The 27,851-nt window shown below is 37.2% G+C and overlaps 1 protein-coding gene across 5 annotated transcripts; it reads right to left on the bottom strand.

Annotated features, from left to right (window-relative positions):
* Positions 1 to 1,086: 1,086 nt before the first annotated feature.
* LOC138306805 (uncharacterized) lies at positions 1,087 to 27,244 on the bottom strand. Of its 5 annotated transcripts, none has more exons than XM_069247312.1 (2): positions 27,001 to 27,244; positions 1,087 to 3,074 (listed from the first exon to the last, which is right to left on the bottom strand). In XM_069247312.1, exon 2 carries the CDS (start codon positions 3,072 to 3,074, stop codon positions 2,022 to 2,024), a length of 1,053 nt encoding a protein of 350 aa, XP_069103413.1. In that variant the 5' UTR covers positions 27,001 to 27,244; the 3' UTR covers positions 1,087 to 2,021. The 5 variants fall into 5 exon arrangements, with proteins under 5 accessions (XP_069103413.1, XP_069103395.1, XP_069103403.1 ...); XM_069247294.1 differs by lacking the exon at positions 27,001 to 27,244 and adding an exon at positions 21,930 to 22,048; XM_069247302.1 differs by lacking the exon at positions 27,001 to 27,244 and adding an exon at positions 17,727 to 17,964.
* Between the last annotated feature and the right edge of the window lie 607 nt (positions 27,245 to 27,851).

Genomic DNA, 27,851 nt, shown 5'->3' on the forward strand with positions numbered 1-27,851 from the left:
GACAGCAATCTCAGCATTCCGGAGTAAGTGAATTACAACTCAATATTTACGATATAGCTAGTAACTTAAATCGTTTTGCACGACGGACTCAGTTTGAAAATAATTTTGCAAGGTATTGATTTTCTAGTTGATTCTTTTTGGCAGAGATATAATTCAATAGAAGATGAGTTCCATATCCATTATTTTAAGTATTACAATAATACAGATCGTGTCACATCGATAGGTTTCTCGTGTGTGTTAAAATCCTCACAGTAAATACGTGTGTTACCCAATGGTTTGTCAGAAAACTTCAGAGGAATACAAAACCATTATTATCTCCAAATCAAAGTCGATAGATACACAGTTAATCCAAGCCATGTTTTCTATCGTTTTTAAACTTAATATAAAAACGGAAGACACGAGGACGATCATATGTTTTGTATTGTTTTTCCCATGAAAATAGTTCCAATTAAAAACGCAAAAATAAGATTTGATACCAAATTGTTTGATTCTATGTAGGTACAGCAGGAAGATGTATGAAGACAACAGCGGACAGGTACATGTACCTTTATCGTATTTTCGCTTGTTTTTCCATCATTTCTAAGTTGTTCTTTACATCGGAAGTAAACAAACGATTGCTCGTCTTTATCAAGTTCAAGGTTAACAGTTTTATCATAATAAAAAAACCTTTTGATTCTGTGGATTTCTTCAAAAACGACCTTGACATTTTATAGATGAAGGCCAGTATAATTAGCCGGCGCGCGGTATATATGTTCTTTATTGAACGTCGTAATGTAATTGACATTTTATTGTTTTTTCGGGATACCATTTTAGACGTAAGATGCCATCTAAAGAAATGTTTATTAATGTGATTTTACGGGACTATTTCCAAAGGCCACTTCCAATGTATTTGAAACAAGAATACATAATAAAATTGTTCTTTAAGAGATTGATTTGATCAGTTTTTCATCATAATATAGGATTGCAAACGCAGATTAGGGTTTGAGACAAGACGTTTTGGTAAAATGATGTTCTGGTACGGCTTCAATATGTTATCTGGATGCACATCAAGCTGTTTCTACTCTTTATTAATCATTAAATAACGAATGACATTTTAATACAGTTTAATACTATGTGATGTAAACGTATCTCATAAAACACAGACAAAACATGACAAAGTTTTCATAAGATTTATGTTCGAAAAAGCTCTATAAAGCCAAATTTAGATACACATGATTGACCTCCATGGAGAACTTACAACCATGTTGCTGTTTGACGATATGTTAACAATATACAATGTTACAACTTAAAACTCATTAAATGGCGGTAGGTTGTTCAAAATATCAAAAGATATACTTATGAAACATTTTCCGTGGAATGACTAGAACCATTGCGACACAGCCTGCGGTTAATACTGGTACCCGATTCTAGTGAGCAACATCAGTTGCGGGTATGCTGTTGTATTTCTAGTATTGATATATTACATTTTAACGTTTGGGACAAGCCGCAATGTATGGAAATGCCGCGTGTGGCAAAAATAAGACATGCATTGTTATATTGTTTACACATATCTTCCAAATACGAATGAAGATATGGTTAATAAACAGTATATGGTAGATCGAGATGTATATTGTAACAGAATGTGTGATCATTAAAGTTATACAAACTAGTGTACATTACCGACACGCTTTATAAACCGTCCTAAGCGGATCACGTGCCATTTTGAACCAATTAGGTCGAGAACTTATGAGCAGGGGATTAAGGTCTTGGAGTGTTGTCAAAATCTATCCATAACATGGAATCTGTCCAAATCAATTTGAATTTTAAAACTTTCTTTAAGGCCATTTTGTTCACTACAAAATCAGCATTTACGTTCTACTGATATACTTGGGCTGATTATTCAGACAAAAATGAAAGGTTGGATATAATGTATATAGCTTCCACGTGTCACATCACAGTTTACTTAAAACCCGCAGTCATTCGAGCAACATCCACCTGCTTCCTACAAAACAAAAACACCTAGTCCTACTCTAACACACACGTCAATGTTTATGGTTGGTATCCTTTAAGGTACATAATGTACAGTTTTTTCTGTTCTCAGACCGGGGGCTTGAAATTCTGTCAAATATTTTAACACTTGCCGAAAATCTCATCACCGGAGAGGTACGACGTGCAAGTCCATAACCGGAAGTGTTCGTTAGGTACTTCCGTTGTATTGGAACACTTCCGTTAACTCGTCTGTTTTTGTGTATGTCCGGTAGTTTTCTGTCTCTTTGTTTAAAAGATTCATAAGATGACGTGTTAATGTAAGGATGAATCTCGAATTGACCATCCGGTTGATTTGTAATATAAAATGATCCACGAGAAGGCGCCCTACTGTTCTCTTCAGTATTTCCGGGCGACGGCGGATGTGGGACTGTATCTACACGACTGTCAGCTCGATCACTATGTGGTCTAACATAGGGTTTGGACACTACTGTAAAATTTGGCGACACAGTTCGTTCTGTCATGTGACTATTTTTAGATAATCTTGAAGCACGAGAAGTTGCAGAACCAATCCTTTTTAAACTATTCACCTCCCATGCCTCCTTTATAGCTAACTCCCCGGGGGTTGAAAAGTTCCGGCTCATCCTACTTTCTGATTGTTGTCGCGACGCTGCAGGTGTGGCGTTTGGTCTGTACTTTCCAAATATCTCATCGACAGGCTGAGAACATAACGATTTCAACCAGGTGGTGTTGGTTTCTCCTGAAAGTTTGGTTTGAAACTTCTTATCCACATAATAGTAATCGAAATTTTTCTTGCGTGCATGTCGAAATGGAGATTTGAATTTCGATGAGACTTTGGCTCCCGGTCGATGGATTGTGTGTCTCGGTGAACTCTCGATCTGACTACAGTCTATCGATACAAACTTCAGACTCTCCGGCATCTTGACATGATGCAATGGACGTTTGGATTCGTTCATCGGAGTAGACACCGGACATTTGTAAAGAGAACCGTCTGCCGGAACAGGGGACAACCGAAATACGTCATCCTGGACTACCGGAAGCTGTTTTATCACAGTGGTATCCCTGCTTCCGGCCGTCGTCATCACCATCTGCAAATAAACTGAATTACTAATTAAACATGGCAATTAACTAGTATCTTAAAATATGAAAACAAGTTGATCATGTTCTATCGCTTGTAACACTTGTATAAGTACCGGGAATTCGTTCATACAAAAATGGTTCATAGTAAACTTAATAGTAAACAATTGATACATAAAGATCAAAGTTAATGCCTTTAGATTTATCTATGGTCGCATGGAAAATCAGGTTTCGCTTCACAAGTTGATAATCCGGGATATCTCGTCATCGGTTTCAGACTCTTTTATGTTGGTTAAGCTTGTGGTAAATAAAGCTCTTAAGGCCTCACTAGGAATGACTGAACCAAATTACGGTTCAAATTTTCGTTGGCGGTCGATCATGTCCATAACACACTATAGTAGTATAATTATAAGAGCGACTTTGCTAATAGGATTTATTCGCCATAGAAAAAAGTCTACAGTCGTGTGTGATCGTTGAAGTCATTGTTAGCAAAAAAACTTTAAAAAAGGACACAGGAAATGGTTTTGGTTATCTTTCTGATTTTACGACACGTTTTCAAAATATACGACATTTTAATTGTGAATGGAAATTAGATTGGTTAGATTTTGTATATAGTGGTTATATATTGTATAAAGTTATAAAGTACTTAACTTAACTGAGGTAAGATTCTTCATTGACAGTTGACACGGTGTGCGGTAAGTTTAATCCGATAAAAATAACCCAGATTTTGATAAAGCATATAGACGTTCCAATTAGCATAATTGAATATTTTAAATCACTAAAAATTTCAAAAACGGATTCACTGTACGTAAATATGTACATATCGCACATATTAGGTTTACCTTGTACGTTCGTGAGTTCGCTAATCCGTTCGCCGGTCTCCGGGGACTCATTTTCATGGGTGATTTCGGGAAAATGTGAACGGCTGTTTTTGACGAAACTGCCATTTTTGTTAATATTTTTAACGTCCTATTAAACAATCCACTACAATTATTAAAGTCCGCTGTCGGTGTCTATTATACACAAATTATATACCGAACTTTAAATCAATTGAATTAGAACGATATTGGGCGTCTAGGGTTTCGCATGCATAATATGACGACCGGCGGGAATAATATACAGCCGTATTGTGTTACCAATTAGATAGTTACCTACACATTTTCTGGTTATACGATATCCTAAGTATTCCTGTAAGGGGAAGAGCCTTGCTATTGGTACCACGTCGACTATATATCAGTACTGTATGCCAAGCGGCAGATTTTGTACAGACAGTACCACAACACGTACTACATACACATGTATGTATTTATAACGGATTTTATTAAATTCTTTTGTTTGTCAGCTCCAGGCAAAATTCCTAATCTAATTTTTCGCGCAAAAAGTAAACATTATTGAGAAGATAACACAAAACAGTGACCAATGAGGTTATTTTGAAGCCTTCTATTGCTTTCTGTACAAATAAATGTATTGGTACCGAGATACGATGGGTTAGTGATAAACATTAAGTTAACAATGAAGACTTCTGTGCACAATCATGTCGCTGTTTTGTTTTTTAAACGAAGGACATGTCTTCTTGCAGACATTTAGAAGTTCTGATAAGTTATAATACACGTGGTCCTTCATGGTAACTTACTTGTTTTAGGAGTTCAGAAGGCAAACAAATTGGTATATATTAACTAACACACATCATACAATATATTGGCCTGTATACCCCGAGTACCCGACAGTCATTACATAAATGCGTAAATTGAAGATTATTGTAACGTTCTATAATTTTCCTGTATCTGTTGATGTATTTTCATTATTTTTTATTATATTTTCCAGTACATATTTTTCTTAGTTTTATCATCTTTATCAATAGTACCTACAAAAGATATCAACAATTTCCCCAGGACTATTTTTATCGAGACAATAAACTGTTCAGATTGTTCCTATCTGAAACGATATATCATCGCAGGACAATAAAACGTCCAATAAAATGGCGATACAATGCCCTCCTTGACGCACCATTTCAGAGGGTAATAATTTGTGTGTGTTACTACGGCTATGTGAAGTAAATAGAAGGAAATACCGAACATAAATTTAAAGAAAGTGAAAATGGACAATGAAAACACCAACCGCCGCTGTAACAAAGGACACTGATATCTGTGGTGCCATGGGGACCGAGACGACCTTGGTAACTCCTAACTCACTCATACATCACTGTAATTGGTAAGACGACTCGGAGTTTATTAGTCTAGTTAGCTATATACAACAGTTGAAAACTAACTTCCTTTTCATTTATTTATTTTAAATAAATGTGCTGTCTCATAAAATGAATGTCTTCTAGTCTTCTTGTGTTTTACGAGACTACGGCTAATGAAGGCGAACAACTGGCTACGTGTTATATACTGGTCGTATAACTTTGAGATTTTTCAGAAACAATTACACGCCAGCATGAAGTGACAAGGTATAGATAAGATGGTCATATGCAATGTCACGGCGCCAAAGTAAAGGACTGGAATTATGTCACGGCGCCAAAGTAAAGGACTGGAATCACGGCGTCAAAGTAAAGGACTGGAATCACGGCGCCAAAGTAAACAAGCACTAAGATCATGTCACGGTGCCAAAGTAAACAAGGACTGGGATCATGTCATGGCGCCAAAGTAAACAAGGACAGAGATCGTGTCACGGCGCCAAAGTAAACAAGGACCGAGATCATGTCACGGCGTCAAAATAAACAAGGACTGGGATCATGTCACGGCGCCAAAGTAAACAAGGACCGAGATCATGTCACGGGGCCAAAGTAAACAAGGACTAAGATCACGTCACGGCGCCAAATTAAAGAATGACTAAGACCATGTCACGGCGCCAAAGTAAACAAGGACTGGAATCATGACACGGCGCCAAAGTAAACAAGGACAGGTATCATGCCACAGCGCCAAAGTAAAAATGAACTAGGATCATGCCACGGCCCCAAAGTTAAGAAGGACTGAGACCATGTCACTGTGTCAAAGTAAGGAAGGAGTGGGACCATGTCACTGTGTCAAAGTAAGGAAGGAGTGGGACCATGTCACTGTGTCAAAGTAAGGAAGGAGTGGGACCATGTCTCTGTGTCAAAGTAAGGAAGGAGTGGGACCATGTCACTGTGTCAAAGTAAGGAAGGAGTGGGACCATGTCTCTGTGTCAAAGTAAGGAAGGAGTGGGACCATGTCACTGTGCCAAAGTAAGGAAGGAGTGGGACCATATCACTGTGTCAAAGTAAGGAAGGAGTGGGACCATGGCACTGTGTCAAAGTACAGAGCCTTCAACCCGGTCATAGACAATGCCATCGTACAAAATTCAGAACTTTCCTTACCTTATAGTGTCGAGCGCTTCACTCAAGGCTAAAGAGACAGGGCAATGTGGACTGGGTCAAATTGTAGAAACATTGTCTGTTTTATAGTAGCGAGCGCTTCACTCAAGGCTAAAGAGACAGGGTAATATGGACTGGGACAAATTGTAGAAACATTGTCTGTTTTATAGTGGCGAGCGCTTCACTCAAGGCTAAAGAGACAGGGTAATATGGACTGGGACAAATTGTAGAAACATTGTCTGTTTTATAGTGGCGAGCGCATCACTCAAGGCTAAAGAGACAGGGTAATATGGACTGGGACAAATTGTAGAAACATTGTCTGTTTTATAGTGGCGAGCGCTTCACTCATGGCTAAAGAGACAGGGTAATATGGACTGGGACAAATTGTAGAAACATTGTCTGTTTTATAGTGGCGAGCGCTTCTTTCAAGGCTAAAGAGACAGGGCAATGTGGACTGGGACAAATTGTAGAAACATTGTCTATTTTATATTGGCGACTTCACTGTTGTCAAAAATAACGAACAACACAACCAAACCGGTCCTATTACGTTCATGCTAAAAGTGAGGCTTTGTCTATAAAGCCATTATACGTAAATTGACTGAAGTGTCCTGTTTAATGCGAGGTTACACTATGACAATACAATTTACGTTTTATTAATGCCGGGGTTTTCTGTTTACAATGTGATACCTTTGTAAAGTGCATGGGCGCTTTTTGGCAAGAGGCTGTGGTTTGTGCCATATGAAAGTCGAAATGTTTTTCGATTTTATAATGCTACCACAATAGAGCACTGCCGAATATATCGTTCATATCATATAAATATACTGACAACAGGCAAATCAGTCGTCTCACATGCTTTATGCTGAAGGTGATACAGGGACATACACTACCACTTTCATATACTATAGTGCCTCGATCTCAATGACAAACCCCAAAACCTTTCTCATATTACATCCAAAAGACAAACAAATCTAAAAAAAAAAAAAAAAAAAAAAAAAAAAACACTTTGTCAATGGAGACATTAGGAGAAGTAATTCTGATAGGAAGAAACCAAAATATCATAATTTAAGCCTAGATGCCTTTCAATATTATAAATGTTAAAAATTTATCTACAGGACCTAACGACTAGAGTATCCTGCTGAATGTCTGCCATAGTACACTTTTCGGTGTTTCTGTCCTTTGTGTTGCTCTTTGTCACATAAATTACCTTATTCGTTTCATTAATGTATTAACGTTCCTCTTGGACCACTGCAATACAGGTATTGGCGTTTGAGTTTACCAAGTATCACAAATTTCATGATTGTAAAAGGCGAGTAAATTTGGGACCTAATGTGCACTTTTTTTCTACCAGACTTTTATCATCCTATTGTCTTCCCTTTCGCCACTGTCTATCTCGAATTTGACTCCCAACGAAATATAATTAGCCTTCGCCGTTACAATGAAGACTCCAGGTTTTGTCTCCGACCGAGACACGTCATCTAAAAAGAGGTGGTTTTTGTCCCTGCTTTGGTGCTTAACATAAAGAGAGTGGACGACAGGTTTTTCATTATTTTTAGCTAATAGGTTCACAAGACTTCTCGTCTTAACAATAACTAAGGTCATTTAAGGCCTCCAGTATATGCAATGAATGTATTGCGTGTGCGATAGTCTATATTTTGAAAGGTTGTGGTATATTTATTAAAAGTGTTGTCATTGTAATTCGTTTTTTTTTATAATTGCGTTAAAATTAATACTTTACAGTAATGATAATCTTGTCTTTTTACAGTGCTATCTCACTGAACCATACCGCCAGATACCAAATAACGTACCCTACCCGGCCACAATACACTAACAACGCATAAATCAGTGTTTTCACTTCTTAGCAGGAGCAAAAACACTTTTATAGACTACAGTGCGTCTCGCTCAGGGAACAGAACCTTAAGCCTTCCTCACAGAGGCAGGTGTTCAACTGAAGGTAAAACTCCGGCAATGTCAAAGGAGGCATTACCCCCTGCTCGATTCATCAAGAGAGGGCGGCCGCCGGCGACCCGGCGAGGCGGCTAAGTAACTCGATTCAAAGAAAAAGTGCGCTGGTGGCGCGACCGGCGTCCGCCGGATCAGCCGGTTTTGATTCACCGGCTAATACCGGGGAAATATGACAGAATTAAGGTTAGATATTTGTTGACGAACCTCTCTTTAAGCAAATTTCATTCCGTTCAGACATAAATTTTCCAAACATTATGATTTTCTTGTTGTATTCATTAACGGACAGGAATCGAAACCTCTTAATCGGTGATGTATAAACTTAGATATATGTACCCCAGGCGTTTGGCTCTCTCTATATTTTTTTCTCTATATATAATGTAATACGTACGGTGTCCCAGCATTTTAAAGAACCAAATGCCTGTGCATGTACATTCAATTAGTGTGATCATAATAAAATTTGTATATAAATATATTAAAATTGAATGTTTTATTCCCAGTACATGAAATTCCAATTACTTCACTTGGACTGTTTATCAATAACAATAAAAACAGATTTTCAAGGTTTATTTTGAGGTTTTACACTTTCGAAAACAACACATTTAAAGTTCTAATGAATCGTTTTCGTAACTAGATTTATATGTACAGTATTATACCTACATTGTAAATACATAATTCAGAAAGAATGTTCAAAATTGAATATGTTTGTACAGGCATTCTGTTAATTCCGATGTCAAAACACGAGAAAAAGATTTCTACTGGTGACATGTAGTAAGAAATAAAATAGTTTACATAAAGTTACAACATTGCCACACCAGGGTATCAATTTAAACCCAGTTTATTAAGATAACTCATCCTTTACTACTCAGCGTTTCAGCGATCGCTTAAATTGTAGTTATAACAAATAATCTTTAGCGTGAGGCCCATTGCAACAATGCATAGAGCGACATTGCTTGGAGCGACAAAAATACCCTGCCGATATCACGCGACTGTGCGATAAAACAATCATGTCGCTCTGTCGCATTAGCGAGAAAATAAAATTTGTCGCACAGATAGTGTATTTTTGTTGCAGTGTCACTCCGTGCATTATCTCACTATTGCTTCGCGTATCGTCTTGTGATGTGTAATTAAATTCCAAGCTGTAATGCTAGAAAATTATCTCATGGGGTGTCCATTTTCCAAAAGGCGAAACAACAAAATGACATCAGCCAGTCACGGTATTCTATTATTATTATACTCTACTGATTTATGAATTTCTTAAAGTTCTTGGCCCGGTAAAGAAAAATACGAATGTTTAAAAGCTAAATTTCTAATTGCAATATCGCTTTTACTATCTGAAAAAAAATTACTCATTCATTACCAAACAGAGACACGCACATGCGTCGACTATTTAATCGCTTTTAATTTGTCAAATATAAAAATTTGTAAACGTACACGTAGAAGTATTTTCTTACTGGTGCTAACGGTAAGTTGAGCGTAATTAATGTTTACAATAACATAATGTTAACCAAATTAGAATATCATGCTATCTATTTGATCAACTTAAATTCAGTCTTTGATTGTGTTTGATGCAAAATTCAAAATGTTACTAAAGCTCTGAAGAAATGTCCGCCATGATGGAATACGCCGGTTATGCTTGTTTTGCCAGATCGCCCGGTCACGTGACCGGCATACGCCAGTAGCCGCTTTTCAGAACGAATCGAGCAGGGACATTAGGATAACCAAAGTCAGTTAGTACTTAGAATAGAAAAGATAATGTCTTAAACTTAGTCGCCTTTTACGATTATACCGTTGGGGCAGCAGGTAACATTATAACATCATACATGCAGGACATGACCAATGGCGAATGGATGGTACTGTTTAGTATTTAGTGTGCATGCATAATGAAGTGGGTCAGCATTAGAACGAATAATCAAACCATGTCTAGTGCAGCGTGTATGTAGTGTACTGTGCGTGTTTTGCGAGACTGCGGTGCATTCGTGTTGTGTCTTCTTGTAGAGTGGATCTGTTGCCCTTTTCATAGTGCTATTTCACCGAAACATGCTGCCGAAGACACCAAGCAACATACCCCACCGGTCCCATTATACTGACAACGGACGAATCAGTCGTCCCATTCCCTTAATACTGAGCGCCAAGCAGGAGCTGAAACTACCCCTTTTATAAACTATAGTGTGTCTTGGCCAGCGCACAGAACTTACAGCCTTCCTCACAGTGGCGAGCGCTCAATTGAAGTGATATCAAGGGAAACGTTAGGAAGAAGAAAGTAAGTGAGGAAGAAGAGAAAAATATAATATCCTTAATTTAGTCGCCTTTTACAATTATACACTAGGGGTAGCAGGTATAATTCTTACGTAAATATATGAAATGGGAATACGCGAAGGCGTGTAATACTGACGAAGAAACATAAAAGAAGACTGTCCAAGAGTGGTATTAGACGAGTTGGTGGTAAATATAGAAAATCATGGCAATACATGCTTGTTAAAAACATTCACGTCCTTACACAGCTGAACACATCCTACTATGGAGCAAAAGTGAATGGGAGTGTTTGGAGTCTGATAACATATAGAAAATATATGGTCAAGGTCTTATAATATAAGCTGTATTTTGGCGAGAGTTAAAATAAAGGTATATGGCGAGCCACTTTTTCCTTTCTTACTCGAGTCAACTATGCGGCTTGTTTTTTTCAGAAAACTGGCCATGTATGTATTTATCATGCAATATCAATTCAAACACACATTTGAGCTGAAATGAGCCAACACTGTTGCAAATGTGTCCGTCTTTCAAACAATCGGAAGTAGGCCAGCCGAATCGGCACAAGCGCAGAAATTCTAAAATAATCTTTTTTTCCGTCTGTGCCGAATACAGCAACAATAAATGTGGTAGGTAGATAAAAAATAATGACGAGACATGCAGCATACATAATATTCATGACATAACGATTTAAGATTTTGTTTGTTTGATTAATTAACGTCCTTTTAACAGCTATGGTCATGTAAGGACGGCCTCCAATGTATGCGGTGTGTTGCGTGTATGTTGTGCGAGGTGCGTATTTTGAGAGACTGCGGTATATTCATGTTGTGTCTTCTTGTATAGTGGAACTATTGCCCTATTATTTGGAGGAAGCACGCATATGTAAACCCTATTTCTGATTTTATTACCAACAGATAAAAATCAATTAGCGAACTTAGGAAGGAAGTGGAGGGAATGGTATGCTGATGTAAATATCGTATACAAACTCTAACGCAATTAAACTGACCTGGTAATCATTCAAGCACTGATGTCACTATTTTTTAATTTTATCGGGGTATGAAAAAAAATTGTTTTCAAACTGTTTGAATCCGCTATTACGCGGATTCTCACAAAAGTTTGCAAACAATTTTTTTCATAACCCGATAAAATTAAAAAATAGTGATATCAATGCTTATAATTAATTTTATACTCTATTTGATAAAATGAAGAACGTTTAAATGTAACATTAGGCCACACCAATTTGAAACCTAGTTCTTCGGGATTTCCCGCTCCTAAAATGGAAAAGTTAGAAAAAAAAATAAAAAAATAAAAATTACCGCCCCTATTTCAGATGCTCGGAAATACGAAGAACGAAAGTCCGATTTTCCCCTTTCCGTTTCTAGTTTGTGCTTTAGACACGCAGAAATCCTTATCACTTGAGCGCTTAAACCGGTAAGAAAACGAAAGTTTAAACGCAGGGAACCAGATTAAGAAAAAAAAAATAAAAAAAATGGCGGGTGTTTATGTTGCAACTGTGAGAACTTTTGACAGAGATGTTGTTGTTCCCTGAACCGTAAGACGTTTAAAGATTTGTTCGATTCTATAAACGCAAATGACGAAAATGTGATCGATGTGGTAGACATAAAATTACATGCTTCATAGCTAATCCAACGCTTAAAATTACGAACCTACTTTCTTTTTCTGAATATTGGCATCAAATTCAAATTTTTTAATTTTATTTTTACTTTTACATCATATCTTTATCATGCCAACAACAGCAAAACATGGAATAAATCTCCTTCCAACTTTAGATTTTTTTGTACTGATTGTTTGTTATCAAAGATGAAAGCAAGGTCACAGAAACTAATATAAGAATTAATGCAATTGAAATTAATATGATGATATTGAATGCTTTTATAGTTTTGCATGACTAAACTTAGTCAAGATTATATCTATACTGTGATTTTTAATATTTAATATATTTACAATTGATTTTGTGTGACTCTAAAGCAATCCAATTATTGCATTTGCATATTTGAAAATTTTTTTTTAATGTAAATTTACATGAAAAAAAGTATTTTCATGTACGCAAATGCTAACCTTTTGTTCTATGGGGGGGGGGGGGCAAAATTTTACAGGTTCCCAATATTATAGATCAACAATTTTTATAATTTGTGTTTTTAGTAGAGTTCCACCTGGACGATAAATAAAAAAACTTTTGATTTATAGTATAAATATATTTTAATTTGATAATTAAATTTTTAATTCTTTTTCAATGCCAAGGTATGGCAGTCAGGTATTATTGTTGTTAGTAAATGTTGAATTTATCATTTATTGGTTTTTACCTTGTTCTCTTTAAATCTTTGCACATGAACATTGTTCAGATAACAATTTGTCTTTCAGACAAGTCAATAGCACAGAGGCCAAAGATATTATTTATATCTTTTCTTTTGACTCTCAAAACATAAAATGCTACAACCTCCAAGTAAATAAAACACAAATATAATGGATTTAGCCTTGTGTAAATGTTTGTATACATCATATTCTCATTTTTTATACCGCTCGCCACATTTTTTTGGGAAAATGAAAAAAAAACCTCTCGTCCCACTTTTTTCTTCAAAATCCCGAAGAACTATTTTTCAAATTGGTGTGGCCTTATAGTGTTTTTTCAAGGGATTCTTTTTTCCGAATCAATACGCAACGTCAATATCTCTATTGTGACGTCTCGGTAACGGGGTTTCGCGCCATTCTCAGATTTTTTTTCATAGTGGTATGCAAAAACAATATTGGCCAATCAGAAAGCGAGATTTGGTATGAAAACAAAGAAAAGTTAATTATAATGATATAAAATTTCAGAAAACAAAACTGTACTAATTAACAAGAAAACGGCTAAAACTATCCATACTATAGCACTATATGTTGAGCAAGCAGGGATAAGTTTTACGATCATCGCAAAAGGCGCCTAACCTTGGAGAGAAAATTAATCTCCTTTCTAATCGACTTCCAACTTCCTAACGTCTTCGTTGACATCACCTTATTTAGACAGTTAGTTAAGGGTTTGCTACTTTGGCAGGGATACACCATTATTTATACTCCTACTTAACGCTCAGCATAACAGAAATGAGATAATTGGTTTGCCATTTTTCAGTGGAATGTTCGATGTCATCGACAATAAGCTTCAACAACGTAGTCCTATATAATGGGCCCACAGTCTCCAAAAGTACTAGTTGGATATTTAGGCTTAACGTCCTATTGGCAGCTAGGGTCACTGAAGACCGCCATTTATTAAATGGCCCAAACATGCATATTCAATGTCACCATTTATACCTTCTTGCAAAGGCAATTGGTCTGTGATATGCTCAATTTTAGGTCACCTGAGACGAACCTAAACGGAGAGTATCTTCTGCACTAGGAAGTCATTTTTTGTGTTTGTTTGATTAATTCCTATTAACAGCCAGGATCATGTAAGGACGGCCTCTCATGTATGCGATGTTAAGCGTATTAGGTAGTGTGCGATGCGTGTTTTTGGAGACTGCGGTATGTTCTTGTTATGTCTTTTTGTATAGTAGAACTCTTGGCCTTTTTCACAGTGCTATATCACTGAAGCATGCTTCTGAAGACACCAAACAACACGCCTCACCTGGTCACATTATACTGACATCGGGCGAACCAGTCGTCCAACTCCCTGTATACTGAGCTCTAAGCAGAAACTACCACTTTTATAGACTATTGTGTGTCTTCGTCTGTCGAGTCACTAGAGATAAATACCAATGTAAAACATCGGTGTTCCCTTAAATAAAAACTATCAGCACGGGAGGGTGGTATAGTACAACACACGATGTACACGAGGAACAGTTGTATAGAGAAGCAGTAACTAACGACCGGAGACGCCGTCCATAATTAGTCTGAGCAATGTGTATTACATAATGACCTCCCGTATAGGGACATTTATTTTTCACGAGTATGGCGGGATTCGGAGATTCATCTATCTAACTGTGGTAACGGGGAAAGAAATCGGCTACTAGCGACGTGATTGATATGATCACCTGGTTATGACAGGTCACGTGATGCATCAATTATGCACACGTGTAGACAACCACATGTACAAAGTAATTATGATGTATCGTTACTATCGATATATTTTTCCGGAATTAAAGTAAAGTTTGGAAAGCGGCCGGAATATTTACAGGGTTTCTTCACATATCCTAAAACTCGATACGTTGTCCTCATGTTCCATGAGATTGGTTGTATTATTGTTTAACGCCCTAAAAGCTAAGATAATTTTAACGATATATTCTCGTGCATACGTTTTAAGATGAAACTACTACTTTCACAGACTTAAGTTTGTCTCGGCTAAACGAGACTAAACGAGAGGCGGTGTCTAGGGAGTCAGTTGGGCGCTCTCCCCTGCTATGTAGGGTTCTGTCCCATGGCCGAGACACACCAAAGTCTATAAAAGTGGTAATTTCTATCCCTGCTTAGCCCTCAGCATTATGTAAAGGTAGTGGGACGACTGGTTCGCCCGTTGTCATTATAATGTGACTGGGTGGAGTATGTTGTTTGGTAAATATAATAAGTCTAACCAAATGTTTTATGCTGAGCGCTAAATATGAGCAGATTTTTACATTTGTCAGACCGATATAACTTATAAGGTCAGTAATCGTTACTGGTGTTCGTGGAAATACTTACAGATATAGGTAGCTGCAGTAGGAATGTATCAATTTTATTGTGATCGATTTAGACATTTTGGGGCGTTTGCTTGTTTTGTGGACTCTATGATACCTTTGGCAAGCTACCCTATGCTAGTGTAAGTATTGTAAATTTGTTTTCTATCTATAACCCGATAAAAGGATAAGTAATGTATGTCTACCGCAAGGCGATAGTTCTCATAGTATATGGTAGTATTTAGTTGGACAGTAATGCTATAGTCACATGACTGTTTTGTACTGTGCGTATCTTTTGTACTATACAGTGAGACAACACTATAAAGTGGCCAAATGTTCCAGTAAGACAAGGATGAGTAGTACACACATACAGCATCTCCCAAAACTACACGCGTAACCAAACAGCAAAGTGACTGTACGTCGTATTGCGAGAGAGAAGCACTAGAACCGAACATAATGTTGGTAAAACAAAATTTCATAATCACACCAGATATCAGTACATCATATAACAAAGGTAAAAAAACATCGCCACTAAAGGTAGATTGCACTCAATGTGGGTAACATGTTATACCTTTTTAAGTATGTAAGAGACTAGTGTTAGATTACCACACACTTTTTATCTAAACATTATCCCCACACCCTGTATTACCCTCAAACGGCGCTGGTGTAACGATCATTGTCAACTTTAGAGACATTCTTATAGAGACTTACAGTGTGATGACATATCAAGTAATAACATTTATGAGGTTTATAATAAAGACTTAATTTTATGACGAGAACGAGACTTTTTAATCTGATTAGTATTCAATGTGTTTAAGACTTATAAGAATTACACATGCTAATTGTATGCGTGGCTTTAATCCTGGGGGTACACACGAATAGTTCTATATGATATTGGTGGTTAACACACACAGGTAGCATAGGTTTACATACCCCGACTACCTAGGATTTAAGGCAGGACAATACCTCCCCTAGACTTTAAAATCTATACATCAATAAAAACAAAAAGTTTCGACAGTAACTGACGAGTTCTAAAGGACAAAACATTCCTAATATCACTGACAAGTCAAAGGGGGCGAAATAGCTGTATTGTGTATATAAACTGAGGTGCTGATTGCAATATTTGTGTGATATTTATATATACATTATTGTAAGTTGATGAAAGGAGAGGTATCAACGTTTGCGCTTTAGCGGTACATATGATATAGAAATAAAAGAAATAATATCAACCATCCTATCATTAACTGCCAGACGCCTGATTTCCCCAAACAACTATGTATTAATAAAATGTTCTGCAGGCTTCCATAACTTCAATGACGTTAACCCAGACTTTTGAAATGTTCTAACATACAACTTTTGGAACAAAGCATTTGTAGAATAATTAAAAATAATTATAAAGCCAAATTATAAGCATTGTGATAGAGTATTATCAGAAACGCGTGCTACTGGATACAAATCCATTAAATATCGCTGTGCATATTATGTACATTGCCATAATGTCGATTTATGCAATATAATGAGCATATCTAATATAATAAAATGTAACGTATATGATATTTAAACTTTGCCTGCTGATCGGAATAGAAAACAGATTAATTACATAGTTCATATAATATCCGATCTATTAAAATTCTAAAATAATTTGGAATGTTTCTATAAGAATACTATTCATCTACTCTTTTGAAAAGGAAATACCATGTTTCCAAAAGAATTGATTTAACGTCAGGATCTAGACTTTTAATCTGTTTATGATTCGATTGGTTATATATATATATAGAATTACATATGTTAATTACGTTGTGTATTTGGTAATTCTATACATATATATTCTCACGATCGTGGACAGATCGGGTCACATACCCTGACTACTGAGGATTAAAAACATGGATGATATCTCTATAGGACTATAGACATTACATTGATGAAACAAAATCCGAAGTGGACTAGCTCTAGAATCGCTTTACAACTAAGTTAATAATAGTATATGTCGGGCAATAATATCGCGAATAAATTATTTCCATGCAGGAAGAAAAACTCACTTTTATGTGAAAATTGATAGGAATAATCTGTATTTTGTACGATCAAACTAATAGAAATAAATAATAATGCATTTGTACAATCCAAATCGCGATCACAATAAATCAATTGTTCGGAACACAGTTACAGATATCGTAGTCAGAAGAAGATTACAGATGAACAGTTGAGAATGTAGCAACATTTTGTTATATTCGCATATGTACCCAGAGAAAATTGTTAATTGACTTTTGTATTTGTATTCTTACCTTTTATGAGATTGTGATCATCCTGTTAAAATCCACATGGAAACTGACTTTTGTTTCTATTATATTATTGTCTTGACGAAGGATTGTCCTTAAACGTCTATACAACAACACCTCTGTGGTAAAACTAAGTTAATCAGCACCAGTAAATAAAGGTATACAAAGGTAACAATGTGTGAGGATTACCTACATACTTACCTGTACGTACTAATCCAGGTATACGTTGACGGAGTAGCGGACGCGGTCAGTGTTCATTAACACTCACGCGACTATTATCGTGATAGAACATTTCTCCGTTTTATGATAGCAGCACCAATGGACGTCTCTGGCCCGGTGCTTGTTAAAATATTAGTTCAGCGTTTTAAAATATAATGTCGGGTTTCCCGAGTTGAAATCCTTAAGTGTTAACTTAGACTGATTGTGTGGATCCGACCAAGGTCATACGAGTCCCTTTAATGTACGCTAATTGTAAGTTTATGCCGATACAATGATTTATTATAAAGTCTACAGTAGTAATCTGGCTGCTCTGTGGGCTTTGATACCGACCATAGTTATTGGCATTTCAAGGTGTCAATTACAGGTGGTGGTAGAAATACAAACGAGACCAGATATAGCAAGGATAAGGTTTAACTCCTCTTCAATATACGATAATGAGTAAATCATGTTTATGTAATGGTTTGGGAGAACTGCAGCAGTAAATCCATTTGTATCCCTAGCATATCGGAATCTATATGGATACGCATGGTATTTTTAATCTTCACTTCATACAGAAAACGAACGTCATACAATTGTAAGGGGATTTGGATAGTTTAATCAGAAGATAGATAAACTTATTTTCCAAATCTAGGATGGAAAGGCAGGTGTCAAAGTCTCATCAATCAACATGGAGAATGATTCTAATATCTCATCAACTCCGTGTTATATTCAGTAGATGAATATTTGGTATGAAAGGAAACAATTGGATCCGAAAAATTGATCAGATTCCCCGAATCTAAAGAAAAATGAGGTTGTCGAAAATCCACCAAGAAAAATTATGAAATGTAAATTTTCAATATTTTAATGCGCAAATGTGTATTTTATTAATCTTCTCAGTATTCTAAAGAATAAAAGCATATTGGATAGTCATTGGAAAAATTTCAGGTATTGAAAACTGCCTTTTGTCTGATGAGATCCAGCTTTAGTCTCTATATACTAAAATTTGCATATCCGTTATTACCCAGGATTTGAAGTGTCATCCTGACCGTTGAGTAGACAGATACAACACTACTTACCCACCACACACGAGGGAATCGTTCAAACATCGACAGACAATTGGAACTATTTGCTTATATTGAACAGTGGGTACGTCACTTTGTTTGCTATGGCAGCGTAACTAAGTCTTCATTTGATTTTATATCTGGAACACTTTTCTATTCATGCACTACGATTGTCAGGTTCAATGTTGACTGTTTAAACATGAACTGTGATTGGAATTAGAAACTTAAACGTCGATGTTCAAATCTGGTTTGTGTATTATTCCAACACTTTTGACAATATGACGAGTAAAGAAGCTAATTATTACACGGATTCATGGTGACAACGTTAAAGTGACGTTATTACACGGACTCATGGTGACAACGTTAAAGTGACGTTATTACACGGACTCATGGTGACAACGTTAAAGTGACGTTATTACACGGACTCATGGTGACAATGTTAAAGTGACGTTAAAACGTCAACTCTCATTTACATCCGTTCTTGGTCGCCCCTCTACTTTTTAAACACACCATATATTGTGAATGAAAAAAAGACACTTGAAGAGATAAACCAAAGATGAAACAAAGCAAGCGATAACGAAAAAAGGAAAGATACACAGTCTCCTAAAATGCACAGACATTACCACATGCATCCCATTGTATACATGATTTTTTGTTATCCCCCGCCCAACGAAGTTGGCGGGGGATATACAAATGGGGTCCGTCCGTCCGTCCGTCCGTACGAATGGTTTCCGGAGCATAACTCTAAAACCAGTAGAGATATTTCCACGAAACTTCATACACACATTGGTGTTATGGTCTAGTAGTGCCTTTTGCTATTTTTAGGTTTTCATTTTTTGCATTTTTTCCGTAACCATGGAAACATTGCTGAAAATATCATATTTTTGTACCAGGTTCGTTTCCGGAGCATAACTCTAAAACCAGAAGAGATATTTCAACGAAACTTCATAGACACATTGGTCTTATGGTCTAGTAGTGCCTTTTGCTATTTTAAGGTTTTCACTTTTTGTACTTTTTTCTGTAACCATGGAAACATTGCTGAAAATGGCAGATTTTTGTGTAAGAATCGTTTCCGGAGCACAACTGTAAAACCAGCAGAGATATTTCCATGAAACTTCATAGACACATTGTTCTTATGGTCTAGTAGTGCCTTTTGCTATTTTTAGGTTTTCATTTTTGCACCTTTTCCGTAACCATGGAAACATTGCTGAAAATATCATATTTTTGTACCAGGTTCGTTTCCGCAGCATAACTGGAAAACCAGTTGAAATATATGCACGGAACTCCATAGGCACATTAGTCTTATGGTCTAGTAGTGCCTTTTGCTATTTTAAGGTTTTCACTTTTTGTACTTTTTTCTGTAACCATGGAAACATTGCTGAAAATGGCAGATTTTTGTGTAAGAATCGTTTCCGGAGCACAACTCTAAAACCAGCAGAGATATTTCCACGAAACTTCATAGACACATTCTTTTTATGGTCTAGTAGTGTCTTTTGCTATTTTTAGGTTTTCATTTTTTGCACTTTTTCCGTTTCCATGGAAACATTGCTGAAAATATCATATTTTTGTACCAGGTTCGTTTCCGCAGCATAACTGGAAAACCAGTTGAAATATATGCACGGAACTCCATAGGCACATTAGTCTTATGGTCTAGTAGTGCCTTTTGCTATTTTAAGGTTTTCACTTTTTGTACTTTTTTCTGTAACCATGGAAACATTGCTGAAAATGGCAGATTTTTGTGTAAGAATCGTTTCCGGAGCACAACTCTAAAACCAGCAGAGATATTTCCACGAAACTTCATAGACACATTCTTTTTATGGTCTAGTAGTGTCTTTTGCTATTTTTAGGTTTTCATTTTTTGCACTTTTTCCGTTTCCATGGAAACATTGCTGAAAATATCATGGTAAATGGTAAATGTTACTTTGCAAAACTCCACCCATCTTTGTGTATATAGTCTAATATAAATGTCAAGGCTGTATACCTGATTCAACAATTGCAGCCCCGTTCTACTTGAATTATACTCCATCTTTCTTTAGCTCAACTTCCTTTTTCCTGTTTTTTTCATACACATAAGTCTCCACAATCAAACTTACTTCAGCTTTGATATCTCCATTGGCGGGGGATCTGAATGACTATGTCCTTGTTTGATTAATTAACGTCCTATTAACAGCTATGGTCATGTAAGGACGGCCTCCAATGTATGCGGTGTGTTGCGTGTATGTTGTGCGAGGTGCGTGTTTTGGGAGACTATGGTATATTCATGTTGTGTCTTCTTGTATAGTGGAACTGTTGCCCTTTTTATAGTGCTAGATCACTGGAAAATGCCGCCAAAGACACCAAGCAACACAACCGCCCGGTGACATTATACTGACAACGAGCGAACCAGTTGTCCCACTCCCGTTATGCTGAGCGCTAAGCAGGAGCAGAAACTACCACTTTTATTGACTTTGGTGTGTCTCGGCCAGGGGACTGAACCCAGAGCCTTCCTCACTGGGTCGAACACTCAACTCAAGGCCAAAAGTGAGGCGGTGCCTAGGGAGGCATTAGGAAACATAAAGTCAAGTAGGAAGAAGAGAAATGATAAGATCCTAAATTTAGTCGCCTTTTACGATCATGCAATAGAGGCAGCAGGTACAATTCTAACGCCCTACCTGCAGGGCAATGTATACAGGAGAGACCGTCCTAGTATGACCCTAGCTGTAAAGGCTTTAAGATTAATCAACTAACCAACCAAATGTTCACATTATATAGACAACAGGTAAACTAGTCGTCCCACTCCTTTAATACTGAGCGCTTAGTAAGGACAGAAACTATAGACAATGGTGTGTCAGGGGACGGAACCAAGAGCCCTTTCCACAAGGGCGAACGGTTATACTGTAATATTCCAAGTAACAAATGAGGTGGTGATCAGGGAAGACGTTAGTCTCAAATTGGAGGCAGTTGTTTAAATATACACTAGAAAGGTGTTAGAAAGATTTAACATATAAGAAATTCATAAAACAACCTGTTTAAAGTGGAACAATTTGTCTTTCAGTATAGACCAGATTGAATTAAGTAAACATAATACTCATTAATACCAATATAGTATATGGGTTTGTTATTACACTTATTAGAAAATACTGATTGTGTTGTAATATACTGCTACCTGGAGCCATTCCTCATTCCGTATCATCTCGATCCGTCCTCCCTGTCATCACTTAGTCGCTATCTGCGATCAGAGACTTATATATCTCTGATAAATCCAATAATCCGTAGGAGTTGAATACCGCCCTACAAGTTAATATAAATCACAAGCTCGCGGTGTATTAGGTATATGATGTGACACGACCGGTATTGTCCCCTGACCCGAGAACAATAGACAATAAATACGATATTGTCTATCTTGGGAATATCTGGAGATAGTCTGTAAATCAGTAGAGGAGATCTTTACGTCTCGCTAGTACTGGTGTCTGGCCACACTGGTCATAACACGGCCTAATATAAACAACATTGGTATTATTGTCGGTTATATAAGTTATCAGTTTATTCGTTACTGGGTTATAGTAATTTATATTTACACCTGTATTGGAAACATTCAACGATATGATGACGTGTTTGATTCAATATCGGTTATATAATTAAATTAATAATGGAAATATTCGGCGTAACAAAGATAAACGGAAAAGCGCTTTGGTCAGTTATAACTGAAAATAAAAACTAGGCTAAGGTGGATTTATTTCAAAACCAAGCACTACACTGGAAACGTCAAGGCGCCATCACAACTCGGCACCATATGCACACACACACATACATCTGAGGTTACCATCATTATCTTGATAACCGGTAACAACATAATTTCTAATATTATCTCGTGCATAAAAACAAAATTCCAAATGACATGCACGTGCCACACTCCATATATATTGGCCAAGACCAGATGACCCTCTCTACTTCAATCCGTATAAAGCCTCAACACCTAAGCCATTGACTTTAGCTTGCCATTAGCCTGTATTCGTTTTATGGTACTGGTCAACCCCTTAGTATACGGTACGATATAGGTATTAACGGAATGACGGGATCCATCGGGGGATATATGCCCTGACAAGATACACGACCGCCAAACATGACCAAAAGACATGTACATGTCGAGGTAAGATAAAAACATCTTCGTTCTGGATAGATGACAGTATTTATATGGAGAAATGAGAGGGCCTTATGTCGTAACGATAATGTACGCCGGGCAGACATGCACTGTTCACATCCCCATTGAGACATTAATGTATATTGTGATCCCAGGAAATTCTACAGAATCACGCAACCAATTGGAAAACCTTGATTTCCTCAGGTTTCTTCTCCTTTTTCAAATTGCACTGAATGTTAGTAAGTATACCATTTATCAATCGCAAAAGACGTTGATAAAGGTAGAAAACGTGTTTTGCTCATTCCATCTACAAAACGTCAATGATGTTATAATCACCAAGCAGAAATTCCATTTATTTAAAATTTAGCTGTGTTAGAAGCGGCATTTAAAATGGACGCTGACGAAAATAGAAATGGATATAAAGTTTGGTTAAAAGATAACCAAATACAAAGACATGTGCGACATAGGAAAGACTTAGACAACTTCCAATAAGAGTAGCATAGACAGTCTTGTGAATTTTAAAACTTTAACAATCATATAATATCTACTGCATGATTTGCCCCTTTTCCACGCTGCTATTTCATTACAGGATAGACAGATTAACAAAACGTATCGATGCAAACAAAATTTGAGACGAATACGACCAAACTGATAACTGAAATGACTAAACTGTTACAAATGTTGATGCTTGGAAAGATTAATCTTGCTCTGGTCATTTGTGTGACGTCATACTTATACAATGAAGAAGGCGGGTTCCATTTATCAAGACGACGATATCAAAATACACATGCGTGACTCGCACTATTACCAAATGGTTTCATTTTCACGATTCAATTACGCCGATCATACGTGAAGCCCGATGTTGAATTATACCAAGTCGTGAGTATATCATTACAACCTGTTGTACTATCACCAAAGAGAATTACATCTCAAACAAACAAGCCAAATTTAATTGCCCAAACATAATTGTGAGAAGGGTCCCAGACACTGGTCTTCCGTGTAGTACCTCTTTGGTTATACTCCTTCTATTACATGTGTAATAAGTTTGTTTAGAGTACAGACGGACGAAATGCTGGTGACAGTGCTATTCCCAGGATCAGACATTCAAGAACATTGTCCCCACGTCAATACTAGCATCGATTGTATTATATTGGTTGGTCCCAATATAAGACAAGATTGCTGTCCATATCCATGTCATTCCATACTGCAACATATGCTTTTTATTTACGTAACATGGTACATAGATTTTCCTTTGTTGGTGGATAGTTTTTAAGTAAATAAAACGATTGTTTTATAGTTCCTGACAGGCAAATCTACCGTAAATCCCCTATATACATAAGACGGAGTCCTATGTACTTATCGTAGTTTAAAACTACATATTGAACATGATAATGAGTTTAATCCTTGACATTTAAGGTGTGTGTCATGTGGATCAGTTAGCCCTGCAGGTAGGGCGTTAGAATTGTACCTGCTGCCCCTATTGCATGATCGTAAAAGGCGACTAAATTTAGGATCTTATCTTTTCTTTTCTTCCTAACTGACTTTATCTTTCCTAATGCCTCCCTTAGCACCGCCTCACTTTTGGCCTTGAGTTGAGCGTTCGCCCCTGTGAGGAAGGCTCTGGGTTCGGTCCCCTGGCCGGGACACTAGTTTGTTTGATTATTTTAACGTCCTATTAACAGCAAGAGTCCTGTAAGGACGGCCTCCAATGTATGCAGTGTTAAGCTTGTGTGAAGTGCGAGGTGCGTGTTTTGGGAGAATGTGGTATGTTGGCGTTGTGTCTTCTTGTATAGTGGAACTGTTACCCTTTCTATAGTGCTATATCATTGAGGCATGCCGCCGAAGATACCAAGCAACACACCCCACCCTGTCACATTAAACTGACAACGGGCAAACCAGTCGTCCCACTCCTTGTTTGCTGAGCGCTTAGCAGGAGCAGAAACGCTACACACTGCATACATGGGAGGCCGTCCTTACATGACCCTAGCTGCTAGGACGTTAAAATAATTAAACAATAAAACAAAGGATCTAAAATGATGTTCTTACACTAAACCCCACCCTTTAGAAACCAGGGGCAAATGCCAGTCGTTGTGATCTGAGTTTAGAGATCGAAGGCTTTCCGGTACTAATGCGTATAAATGTCAAATGCGAACTAGCGGGATCAAAATATAGAGGATATTCCAAACATCACTCTTAATTAGCAGAGGTACAATCAAATGACTTGAATCGCAGTGGATAATGGTTTACACCTATTCTGTCTCAATGTCTTGTTCAGCACAATTACATGGTATTGCCATTCTTACTGCAATCCCAAACTATCTACAGTATTAATTGTTCTTTATTCTACACGGTCACTAGCGAACTCTTATCGGAGTTATTTTCAAACTGAGATGAACTTCAAAACATTTTGGAAGACTCAAGTAAAATAGACACAAATCGAATTACCTAGCTGACACACATCGTACGTTTCTGCTATCATGAACCCAGGTATTAAGGCGTCTGACCCCGTTTTCGGTGCTACGTGATGTCTCGATCCGGACAAAGCTTCTAGTTCTACACTTCTGAGCCGTAATGACGTAAAGGTTAAGGTGTTCTACCACAAACATCGTTTGGGCGTGTTGGTGGATGAGCAATTCCAACATTTCACCGCTAGCCATCCATCTCTAGACTGTGGTAACCAAGTGATTAGGTCGATTTTATTCGGTTATTGTTTCCTGGTCTAAAACAAATTCATAAATGACAACAGGTAATATCGATTGTTTGTTTGATTATTTTAACGTCCTATTAACAGCCAGGGTCATGTAAGGACGGTGTAAAGTGCGAGGTCCGTGTTTTGGGAGACTGTGGTATGTTAGTGTTTTGTCCTCTTGTATAGTGGAACTTTTACCCTTTTTATAGTGCTATATCACTGAAGCATGTCGCCGAAGACACCAAGCAACACACCTCACCCGGTCACATTATACTGACAACGGGCGAACCAGTCGTCCCACTCCCTGTATGCTGAGCGCTAAGCAGGAGCAGAAACTACCACTTTTATAGACTTTGGTGTGTCTCGGCCAGGGGATAGAACCCAGAGCCTTCCTCACCTGGGCGAACGCTCAACTCAAGGCCAAAAGTGAGGCGGTGCCAAGGGAGGCATAAGGAAAGATAAAGTCAGTAAGGAAGAAGAGAAAAGATAAGATCCTAAATTTAGACGCCTTTTAGTATCATGCAATAGGGTCAACAGGTACAATTATAATGCCCTACCTGCAAAAACATGGCCGGATCAGTGCATGGTGGCGTACCTTGTAGTACATTTACACATTTTAGTATTACGGACGATATCTGAACTGCTTGTACTTCGAGACAAATACCGGTCTCAATATAAAAAAACCAGATAAATAAAACGAAATGATGAAATCGACAGGTATTACAACCATACATCATAAATAATATTTAATTTAACTCTCTTGCTCTCTAATCCTTGTAAAAGTGTCTCGAACGCATATTATACAGCAGCATGCGAAAGGGGCAGCAGGTACAGGTACAATTGTAACGCCTTAGATCCTTAATTTTACATATACTTAAGACCTGATGTTATGTCAACCTTCGTCATCTGTCACGAAAATCAAACGTTACTGAATATCGAATCAATATGGAGATGCCAAATGCATAAAGGGTCAGATTTGTTGCTGCAACTTATCTGTAATGATGAAATCATATTTTCCATTGTTTCGATGTGCTAGATATAACACGAATCCACCTTGTAACAACCCCAAATACGTGTCGACCAAGTATGAGATAGTATATACAGACGATCAGTCATTCAACAGACACTGTATTGGATAGTGCCATCGAGCAAATCTATTGTAACCGAGGTAAAATCTATTGTAACCGAGGTAAAATCTATTTTAGTGAACGGGACACTATAATAATGAAAGTTATTACAACAATACTATATGTCAATGCATGTTAGTAAAACTAGTTAAAGAATAAACGTTTATAATAAACGTGTAGATAATTGTATACTTACCTTGGCGCACCTGTCCATGATTAAAGAGATTCACTAGTACCTTACTTTACATAGAACTTTTTCTCAGATACACTTATAACTCACCTTACAAGCTGATAAATTCTATCCTCGGAGAACCGGTACAAATAAACGATAGAGGAAATGCAGGTCAGCACCATTCTACAGACATTTGTAACACATTTCGACAGGTTTGGCAGCCGATATCATTGGTATGCTTCATGTTTACGCTATGGGACCAACTCGGTCCACACTAGGACTGGGAACGACAACATATAATTCCGAACACTTCGTCCGGGATCAGGTTTGCTAATTAGTTATACGTCTTGTATTTATACAAGGTGACAAATAGTGTTGGAGAACTCCCAAATGTCCCGTTGTTCAAACGTGACGAGTGGGAGAATTCATGAGATATGGGGTTAAAACGACTGATAATATCAGGATTTCAACAGGCCCGATTAAAGTAGGTTATTAAAACCAGAGTCTTAGCTTTCTAATATTTTATCGCACGGGAAGAGTGACGTAATCACATACGAAGGGGAATCACTATTTCTATAACTAGCAGAATTGTAAGACTCTTTTTTTAGAAATTACCACCATTCTTGCCAATGTTGATACTTCAAACATGCCCATCTCTGGCGGTAATCTGTATTTACAACACGATTTGTGTTTTCAACAAATTTTTCCATTGTAATTGTACAAAAACTTTTTGAAATCCAAATAATGAGATTTAAATATTCACTTTTTTGTCACATTTTCGACGCCGTCGTGAAGATTAATGTTTTATAACAGTGTCTAATTGGCTATAAGTGTTACTCATTTGGCACAGAAAATGTTTTAAATTGCAGTTTGATTCTGGCTTTGTAAGTGGTGTTTCTATATCGGATGTTTATTTACAAGTTCTGTATTTATCTTGACATCAAAACTGTACACACAAT

The sequence above is a fragment of the Argopecten irradians genome, chromosome 1 (assembly GCF_041381155.1).
Source record: "Argopecten irradians isolate NY chromosome 1, Ai_NY, whole genome shotgun sequence".
Lineage (NCBI taxonomy): Eukaryota > Metazoa > Mollusca > Bivalvia > Pectinida > Pectinidae > Argopecten > Argopecten irradians.

What these genes read in the sequence shown, in the direction of transcription:
- LOC138306805 (XM_069247289.1), bottom strand. Translation starts at nt 4,010, where the DNA reads ATGGCAGTTTCGTCAAAAACAGCCGTTCACATTTTCCCGAAATCACCC. An exon ending in CGAACTCACGAACGTACAAG is followed by an intron (nt 3,075 to 3,905) that starts GTAAACCTAATA and finishes GTTTATTTGCAG; the next exon opens with ATGGTGATGACGACGGCCGG.